Source organism: Podarcis cretensis (genome assembly GCF_951804945.1).
Source record: "Podarcis cretensis genome assembly, chromosome: 5".
Classification (NCBI taxonomy): domain Eukaryota; kingdom Metazoa; phylum Chordata; class Lepidosauria; order Squamata; family Lacertidae; genus Podarcis; species Podarcis cretensis.
Window position 1 is genome coordinate 30,128,158 of NC_137174.1, and position 9,820 is coordinate 30,137,977.

At 43.6% G+C, this 9,820-nt stretch overlaps 1 protein-coding gene across 3 annotated transcripts in view; it reads left to right on the plus strand.

Annotated features, from left to right (window-relative positions):
• HK1 (hexokinase 1) overlaps window positions 1–8,700 on the plus strand; it is a 50,272-nt gene extending 41,572 nt beyond the window's left edge. For all 3 annotated transcript variants that reach the window (XM_079976257.1, XM_079976256.1, XM_079976258.1), the window contains exons 11-18: window positions 655–803; window positions 898–1,017; window positions 1,813–1,908; window positions 2,354–2,453; window positions 2,602–2,785; window positions 3,250–3,405; window positions 4,676–4,909; window positions 5,806–8,700. In XM_079976257.1, coding sequence (XP_079832383.1) covers window positions 655–803; window positions 898–1,017; window positions 1,813–1,908; window positions 2,354–2,453; window positions 2,602–2,785; window positions 3,250–3,405; window positions 4,676–4,909; window positions 5,806–5,950 — 1,184 coding nt within the window. In that variant the 3' untranslated portion in view covers window positions 5,951–8,700. The remainder of the gene's footprint in view (window positions 1–654; window positions 804–897; window positions 1,018–1,812; window positions 1,909–2,353; window positions 2,454–2,601; window positions 2,786–3,249; window positions 3,406–4,675; window positions 4,910–5,805) is intronic.
• Window positions 8,701–9,820: the final 1,120 nt, after the last annotated feature.

Sequence of the window (9,820 nt, forward strand, 5' to 3'; positions counted from 1 at the left end):
CCACCCACCAGTTTCACATTGCCTTCGGCATGGCTTCATTAGCGTCAGGTGGGTTTCTGTTTGTGTACACACCAGAGGGCATTGACAAGGCAGGGATGTGTTTACACCATGCAAAGGTGCACGTTAGTGTGTTGGCGTATCACACGAACGCTCCGCCCACGCTCCTCCCGGGGCTGGAAAGGTTTAACTTCCTGTTTGCTAGTAAAACTGAATTACTGTGTTGCAAAATGATGCATGTACAGTGGTACCTTGGGTTACATACACTTCAAGTTACAGACTCCGCTAACCCAATAACAGTGCTTCAGGTTAAGAACTTTGCTTTAGGATGAGAACAGAAATTGTGCTCCGGCGGCGCGGCAGCAGCAGGAGGCCCCATTAGCTAAAGTGGTGCTTCAGGTTAAGAACAGTTTCAGGTTAAGAATGGACCTCCGGAACGAATTAAGTACTTAACCCGAGGTACCACTGTATAAAAAGTGTGTCACCAACATAAAAAGTTGTGTAAACTCTTGATTAAAAACCCAGCACTGGAAACACAATGAGTTCACAGTAGATGACAGAGCTTTTCCTCTTGTAAAAGCACTGGGGACTAAAAGTTCGGAAAATTTAGATGCATTGTTCCTCACTTCCTACTTGGTCAAAATTATTTCATTGCAGAGAACGGAGACTTCCTGGCCCTGGATCTTGGAGGAACAAACTTCCGAGTTTTGCTTGTGAAGATCCGAAGCGGTAAAAGGCGAATGGTGGAGATGCACAATAAAATCTATGCCATTCCTATAGAAGTCATGCAAGGTACCGGAGAGGAGGTGAGCATGTAGTGCAGAGGATGTTGTGTTGTTGCTATTTTTCAGAGACTGCACAGTGCTTGTGATACACACTAATTTATTTTGCTTTTTCCAGCTGTTTGATCACATTGTTTCCTGCATCTCGGATTTCCTGGACTACATGGGAATAAAAGGTGCACGACTCCCCCTGGGCTTTACGTTTTCTTTCCCTTGCAAACAGACAAGCTTAGATGCTGTAAGTTATTGTTCTTATTTCTGTAATGAAACTTTTCCATATGTGTTTTTTAAGAGTGGATTTTCAGCTGCAGTTTAGCGGTTGAGAAGAGGTATGCAGGCAGACAAGTATGAGTGTGAGCTTTGCACATGCAAAGAATATTGACACAGTCAGTATTCCTTATACTGAGTTAAGACCAGTGGTCCATCTGGCTCAGAATAATCTACACAGAATGGGAGCCACCTCTCCAGTCTTTCCAAGGCCTTAATGGAGATGTTGAGGATTGAACCTGGGAGTTCTTGCCTGCAAGGCATGGGCTGTTATCACTGAGTTAAGCCCCACCGTACCTGCAGATTCTAGACTTAACTGCAGCATGCCTTTAAAAGTGATGCCGAAACAAGATATTGCAGGGGCATAGCTGGTTGCTATCAATCTTTGTTGTTAACCCATGTTCCCATGGTAACAACTAATGAAAGGAGATGCATGATGTCATCTCACTTGTAGTTTAGATATTCCCCCTGCTCCACTTCATTGGCTGCCATTTGTGCTCGGCTGGAAGCTGAACACAATGACATCACACCATTCATCATCTTTCAGAAGATGTTACTTGGATAATGTGGGCTAGTGGTAAATACCACCCCACGGTTTGGATCTCCAAGAACAACAGCTGCATATGTATTCATATGAGGAGCTCTTGATGCCATTGTGGGTTCATTAGCTGGTTGAGTCTGCTACTGCAGCTGGATGCCCAGGTGGTGATTATTTCTGGTTTGTTCTGATATTGCAATGAACTGAGTTTCTTGTTCCTTTTCTTAGGGCATCCTTCTGAACTGGACCAAGGGCTTTAAGGCTACTGACTGCGAAGGGGAGGATGTTGTTAATTTGCTACGGGAAGGAATAAAAAGAAGAGAAGTGAGTTCCCCCCTCTGTGATTTCTTAAAATTAGCAGATGGTGTTGATCATGTATTGTTTGTTTTATGAGTCACTGTTGTGTGTTCTTATTCTTCCTCTGCATTGCTTAAGATCCCCTGTTCTGAGGGTTCTCCTAACCTTCCTGAGCAGATCTGTGGATGGTGTGGTGTTGGGGAAGAAAAGGGTGGTTTTCACGTTCTGCTGGCAGAACTTGTTGCTCTGGCTTCTGCCAGTGCAACAACTTAGTTGAATCCAGCCCTCTGGACATTGGAATGAAAATTAAATTGCTATTATTTAAAACAGACCTGTGTTTTCCTGATTATTACGATATTTGCAAATGACAGGCATGGGCTTGTTTCCCTGAACTTCTAATCATTGGTGAATACTACTCCGCCGTGTTTCAAGAGAAGCAATTGTAGTATATAATTTTGTTACTTCTTCCAAGGAATTTGACTTGGATGTTGTGGCCGTGGTGAATGATACAGTCGGGACTATGATGACTTGTGCCTATGAAGATCCCAATTGTGAAATTGGACTCATTGTGGGTAAGAATGGGACTTGCTATTTAGTTTGGTTCATTGGGTGCCTCATTATTCTAAGACCCATTGCAGTAGGTCCTATAACTACCAGATGATTTTTTGTGTCCTTTTTTGGTCTATTCTGGTATTGAATCTGATTCTTTCACTGTTCCAGGAACTGGCAGCAATGCATGTTACATGGAAGAAACAAGAAACATAGAGATGGTAGAAGGAGAGCAAGGAAGAATGTGTGTGAACATGGAATGGGGCGCGTTTGGAGACAACGGATGCCTAGATGACATCAGGACAATCTATGACAAAGCTGTTGATGACTACTCATTAAACAGCGGCAAGCAAAGGTATTTGCGGGTGAAATGTTGGAAATGGGTGAAGGCTTGTGCTGAGGTGCTGCAGCAGAGATGGTTTTCGTCACATGCACTACTGTGATCACCTGATTGGACTTCAAAACAAACACACAGCCTGGGTGCACAGAGGCAGCAAGGTTGGTGGGTGTCTGAAAACTCCCAACATAAACAAGAGAGGAAATTGCATGTTTCTGCTGTGTCCAGAACAGAAATCAATTCAGCAAACATAGCTGCGTATTAATGCCTGCTGTTGCTTTCAGCCTGCAAACAAAATGTATTTGTATCTGTGCCCCCCCCCCCAAATATGCATTGTGTTCCCTTTGCATTGAAATGAATGGGGTGGAATAACATAATCGGGCTTTTCTAGATTAAGGATTAATCACCAGTAAAACTTTTCTCAGTTGTCCTTAACACACACACCCTTCATTCTGAACCCCTCTTCTGTCTGTGGTTTGCAGGTATGAGAAGATGATCAGTGGAATGTACTTGGGGGAAATCGTCCGGAACATTTTGATTGACTTCACGAAAAGAGGATTCCTCTTCAGAGGTCAAATTTCAGAGACACTGAAAACGAGGGGCATTTTTGAAACAAAGTTCCTTTCACAGATAGAGAGGTAAGTGAGCTTAGATGTACTTTTTCTCGGAAATCTTAGGTAATAATATCAGCATTATAATAATACTCCACAATCTACTGTGAGTTTTTACACAGTCCATATTTGTCGTTCTCTTTCATGGTTTGGTTTGGTTTGATTTTTACTTTTGCATTTTTTGAGTAGCAAACTTCGGCCAATCTTTTTTTTTATTGATTTTCATTTGTTTTCCCCAAATTGGTCACTAATTAAAACAAATTAAATTAAATTAAAACAAATCAACATTTCCCCAAATCTGAACAAATTTAACATTTTTCCAAATCTGACTTCCCGCACGCCCTCCTGGATGTGTGGATGGTTCTCCTTGGTGCTGCATCATATTCCCCAGTTAACTTCAAACATTTCGAACAATCTTATATTACAGTATACTTGCCGCTTGAGTAGCAAATGTTAGGGTCTGCCTCCTAACGTTGCTGTAATACTGCAACAGTGCTGTAATACCGCAGTCTGACACCAGCTGCCGCTGTAGTGCTTTTTTTTTTGCATCAGAATAGATGGAGACAGAAACAGCTCTAGAGCGGCAGACCACTGCGAAGAGCAGAGACAGATCAACTGGGGAAAGAATGGCTTCCAGAAGAGCTGGAAGTACAGCAGGGCAATGCTCTCCTGTTCTCTGGGACCAATACCTATTACAGACCCTGAGAAAGTGAGGATAGTTTGAATGCGGTGAAAAGGGGCTGCTCAGAGTGTGATGGGAGGCATTTTTAGCCATGTGGATTTCAATACCAGTGTTGTATTTAGGTGTCTGGAGATGACGTAAGTGGTCTTAAATAGGGAAAGGGCAGGAGTGCACACAAAAGTTTCCCTGGCTCCATTTGAGACTTTCCTGCATTCAGCATCAAAGAGGGTTTTTGTGTGGGGAGGACCTTTGCACTTAATGTGGACTGATTTGAGGTTGAGCTGGCATTCCAGCAGGGAGGGGGATGTTGGGTGCCTGCTCCTCCATTTACAGCCAATGTATCTTTAGCCTGAATGCCAGAATAGGGCTTCAGTTTTACACTCAGTGATGCACATGGTACCCAGCCAACGGAGTCTTTGACTGCATACACCTGTGGCCCTCCAGATGTTGTTGGCCACATTCCATTGGCCATGTTTGCTGGGCTGATGGGAGTTGGAGTCCAACAGCATCTGGTGCCCTTATCCCTGGTGTCCACCGAAGCAGAGGATTTTGGAAACGAATTCAAGCCTCTGTTTTCTCTCTCTTTCCCCTTCTCCTCTTGGGTCTTCTCAACAGTGACAGGTTAGCGCTGCTTCAGGTCCGTACAATCCTCCAGCAGCTTGGTCTGAACAGCACCTGTGATGACAGTATCATCGTCAAGACGGTGTGTGGCGCAGTATCAAGGAGGGCAGCTCAGCTGTGTGGAGCTGGGATGGCTGCCGTTGTAGACAAAATAAGGGAGAACAGAGGCTTGGACCACCTGGATGTAACGGTGGGCGTCGATGGTACGCTGTATAAGCTTCACCCACAGTAAGTACTGGGAAATTATGTGCTTTTGCTGTCTGTGGTCCGGGAAGTGTCTTAAAGCTTTGTGAAAAGCAGTGCTTGGCTTGTGAGAGATTGGGGATGCTCTGATGAAATAGCCAAGGGAGCCTTTTCTTCTAGCCTGCATGTTTTGTGGCTTACTGTGTGCTCACTTAATGAGTAGTCCCTGTGTACTCCACCATTCCTTTGGGCTTGAGCTTATGTTTCATTGCAGACTCCATAGGCATAGGTTAAGGATAAGGGGTTTCTAATTCTCATTTCCATAAAAATGAATGGACTCAGATGCATATTTCAGGTGCATGCCTTATAGAAATGACTGCGGATGGGTGTGTGAAAACAGTGAGAAGGAATTCCCTTTATATCACAGCTGCTCCTTGCTTCCTTCTGCGATCTCCTGCCATTTTCTTCTGTAAAGTCTGCATGTTGAGTGTCTAGCTCCGTTCACTGACATAAGGTTTAACATGGAGGAGCATAAGAAGAGCCAGCTGGATGAGGCCAGTGGCCTATTTGGTCCAGCATCCTATTCTCACAGTGTCCAACCAGATGCCTGTGGGAAGCCTGCAGACAGGATGTGAGCACACAAGCTCTCTCCTTTCCTGCAATTTCATAGGATCATAGAGTTGGAAGGGACCCTGAGGATCATCTAGTCCAACCCCCTGTAATGCAGGAAGATGCATGGGGATCGAACTTGTAACCTTGGCGTTATCAGCACCACTTTCTAACCAACTGAGTTATCCGTTTCCAGCAACTGGTATTCAGAAGCATTGCTGCTGAAAAGAGAATGAAACCTCCTTGGTAATCTTGAGACCTTATCGTGATTATGGACTGGCAGAGAGAAGCCCTCCCTCACATTTTCCTCTTTTTATTCCCCCCCCCCACAGTTTTTCAAGGGTCATGCACCAAACGGTAAAGGACCTGGCCCCCAAGTGCGATGTGACATTCCTTCTCTCCGAAGATGGCAGTGGCAAAGGGGCCGCCCTCATCACTGCTGTGGGATGTAGACTGCGTGACGCTGAGCATAACTGAACTCTGCACCACTGGCTCATTCTGCCTTCCGAGCACTTCCTTGCGAAAAGTAGCAGTTCCGTAGTCTGAACTGGCAAGAGGGGAAGCCCAGAGTCCCACTGCTGCTTTATGGAAGCGTTGGAGTTAAAAAATAAAAATAGGATACTGAATAGAGTGTGCTGCTGTTGCTGATAATATCTCCCTCCTCTGAACCCCTTGTCTGCATGTGTCTTTTTCTGCCCTATTTGGTACATTCCCCGTGTGTAAATCATTCAAAGGAGGAAAAAAATGAGGATCTATAATTTAAACAAATGTCAAAAATAGGTTTATTATTCGAAGTCTAAAATTACAGCCAAATGATGTCCAAGGACAGGAGCAGGTGGTTCTGTGTGTCAAGTGTATTATTTCCAGCTGCTACTACTTCCATGTTAAATACATATACCACCAACAGTGCTGAGTAGGACACAAATGCTTATGCTAAGAGGGCTTAGCAGTTCTTTTCCGAATTTCTAGCCAAATGTTTGATTCCCCGCACCCTTTTCCTTTCAGACAACTTTGAAGTTTTCACATCTGCTGAACTGCACTCCGTGCTCCTGTAGCAAGGTCTCCTTTAGCAGCCAGAATTGTCTTCTGCTCACTGAATTCAGCCACTAGGAAAGAAATAAGGGGCTCTCATGACATGTCTTAATATCACTGGCTTTTTCCGCTGCTTTGGTGAATGATGTCATGTTTCCAAGTAAGATTTGTGCTGTTCCAAAAGGCAAGCCTGTGCTAGTAAAAAAAACAAACAAACAAACAAAAAAAAACCAAGAGAAGGATTGACCCCAGAGATAATCCAAACCTCTGACCGTAGCTTTCCATGTGCCCTTCCCTTGGTTTGGCTAGATTCTGGTGAGTTGAGGATGCTAATTTTTAAAAGGGGCATCCTGGTCTCCCTTGCTGCTCTGAGAACCAGTGTAATGAGCCAAGTTCACGGACTGCCTTTGTGTAGCAATTGCCCGAGTGCTTGCAATGTGGGAGTGACATGGCTGCAGGTTATCTAGGGGAGTTCTGGCAAGTCCACGGCATGTATTTGCTTCTGGAAACGTTGTGCCGCACTGCAAGGCCACACCATTCCCAACATCTTTGACCACCTGCCAAAGCTGGAGTTAACCTGGCTTTTTGGCTTGCCCAGGCCTTTGGCTGTGAGCCTTTGGCAGCTGTCACTGGGAAGCTGCCATTTTAATTTTCCCACAATGCCCTTGTGCACCCAATGTAACATTGCCCTGGAAAGTGGTGGACAAATTAAAATAGCAGGCAGCTTCCCAGACACAGCCGCTGCCTCCTGGTATGTCCATATGTATGGGAGCGAATGGATGACCAGACCTGAGTGAGCAAAGTGGTGTTTGGGTGCTTTCCTAGGGAGCCCTCTAATCTGCATTAACAGCTAGTTCCCACATAGCAGCACTCACACGAGTGCTTAAAAAAATTACACTCTGAGTCTAGATAAATAATAGGGGAAGGGGTGGAATGAAATGCATCCTAATCGCCATTAACAGTGGGTCCTATGGAGGCCAAAATCACACTGATTTTTAATGGAGCTGAATGAAGCCCCCTGATGTTTGGAAGTATATACCTTTCCATGTGGTTTTAAAAGTGACATTAACTTCAGAACCAGGCTTTTAAACAGTGTTGTTTTTCTAGAAAAAGAGGTGCTGGAACTCACCATGAACGTGTCCCTTGTTCTCTTGGAATAGCAATGGCGCCCCAAAAGCCCTGCTTTTAGATATATAGATAGCAGCAGCATCTAACAATTAGATGAGTAAAGTTTCAAGGAACTGTCCTTGTGTCAATCCACATAGGGTGTGGGGCAAGGAATTCCAGGGTGCTTGGGAAAGCATCGCAGGCAAGTAACACCAAACCAGCCTGCTCCAAAGGTGCCTAAAGCAAGGAAGTTTCCAGCATTGGGACTAGATTCAGCTAGACTTGCAAGTCAAGCCAGCTTGCCACTCAGCAAATAGAAAGGGCTGGCAAATAGTGATGTGGGATGCATCCTGCCCCCCCCAGTCCCCGGTTATTTACCTTTCCATGGATCCCCACCCCCCTGGTTTGTTAAGATTCTTAGTAACAATGCATTTGCCCATTGCAAATCAGCCAAGCTTAGCAGATTCAAATCTTTTAGCTTTTTTTTTAAAAAAAGCAAGTAAAATAAGCATGCCAGATTATAACGTGAAGCTTTCTGGTGCAAATTAATTTATGCAAACTTGCCTAATTTGCACAGAAAAAATTCGCCGTCGCACGCAGACCACCCACATCACCTTTCCCTTCCTATTTGGAATTGCACAAATACAAAATTAGCTAGCTTGTCTTTTAAGTTTGGTTAGCCTGCAGTTAGTTTTCTGAACAGCTGCCGCAGAAGCGACCCACTACCATTTTAGATCTTTTTGTTCTCCGAAGTATGAATTGTTGTTTGTTCAACTAAATACCACCATTGGCCAGAAGAAAAGAGATTTGCAGACTTATTTTTCTTCTCTGCTCCTCAAGATTTGGATTCCCCATGCTAATAAACATTTCAGTATGCATTTTGGTGCACTGTGATCGAATGTTGTGTGGTAACACGAGTCACAAGCAGTAAGCTCAGCTTTGTGTGTGCGTGTGTGTCTTCCTGAAGATCTGCATGATTCCCTGGATTTGCAATGCTAGAAAGTCTTTTTACATTGCACCACTAGTAGCAGCAGTACTTACTAGTGCAAAGTGAATATTTGTGACAATATTAAACTTTTTTTGACGTGTGTTGGTGTTTGGTGATTCTTTCTGGCAAAGGAATGATTGGTGCTTTGGAGAAGGGTGGGGAAGATCCCTGTGTGTTTTAAAAGCAATGGAAACTGGGAATATTTAAAATAAAAACTCCTTGATTCAATTCTAGATTCCAGATATTTCCTGAGAAATGTGTGCCTCTAGCAAATGTATCTTTACAAAACAGTGTTAAAATGTCCCACCAGATTTCAGCCTTGAGTTGAACACACTTGCACACAAGAACTGCTACGTGTTGTGTCCTTGAGTTGAATCAGTTGAATCAGTGCTGGCTGATGGTTAATATTCTAGGACCAGGCTTTACTTCCACCCCACCCCCTTGCAGGTTCACCAGTTATAGCATAATGTATAATCTGATGGTGTTTGTGTAGCTTTTCCCTTCAGCATTGGTAGAGCACATGTGTTGCATGGAAGAGTTCTAGGTTTCAAAGACTCCACTCAAATCCTGGAGGGCAGCTGTCAGTCATTATATAGACAATGTAGAGCTTAATGGGAGAACGTAGTTTCCTGTGTTCTAAAAGGCAATCCAAGTGATACTCTAAAAACTGCTACTACTGTTAAAGTATACACTACAGATTTTGGTACAGTGGTACCTTGGTTCTCAAACGCTTTGGTTCCCAAACGCTGAAAACCTGGAAGTAAGTGTTCCGGTTTTCGATTGTTTTTCGGAAGCAGATCATCTGATGCAGCTGTCAGCTATTGTTTCCAGGGTGCCTGCACCAATCAGAAACTGTGCCTTGGTTTTTGAACATTACAGGAGTCAAACAGACTTCTGGAGCAGATTGTTTGGTACTTCTTTTTTGCTATTTATTTTGCCTTTTTGTTTTTGAGGCTTTTTCGGTTTATTTGTTTTTGTAACACTGGAATCCAGTTCAGCCACTGATTGATTGATGGTGTGACTGGGGAAATGGATAAAAGCCCCCCATCCAAACAATATCAGTGCAGGTAAGGGAAAAATAATAATTTTAATTTTTATCATCTACAATACTGTCTTGTTTATTTTATAGTACAGTACATTGATTTTGCTTTCATTTTATGGGTTAATGGTCTTGTTAGATAGTAAAATTCATGTTAAATTGCTGTTTTAGGGATTGTTTT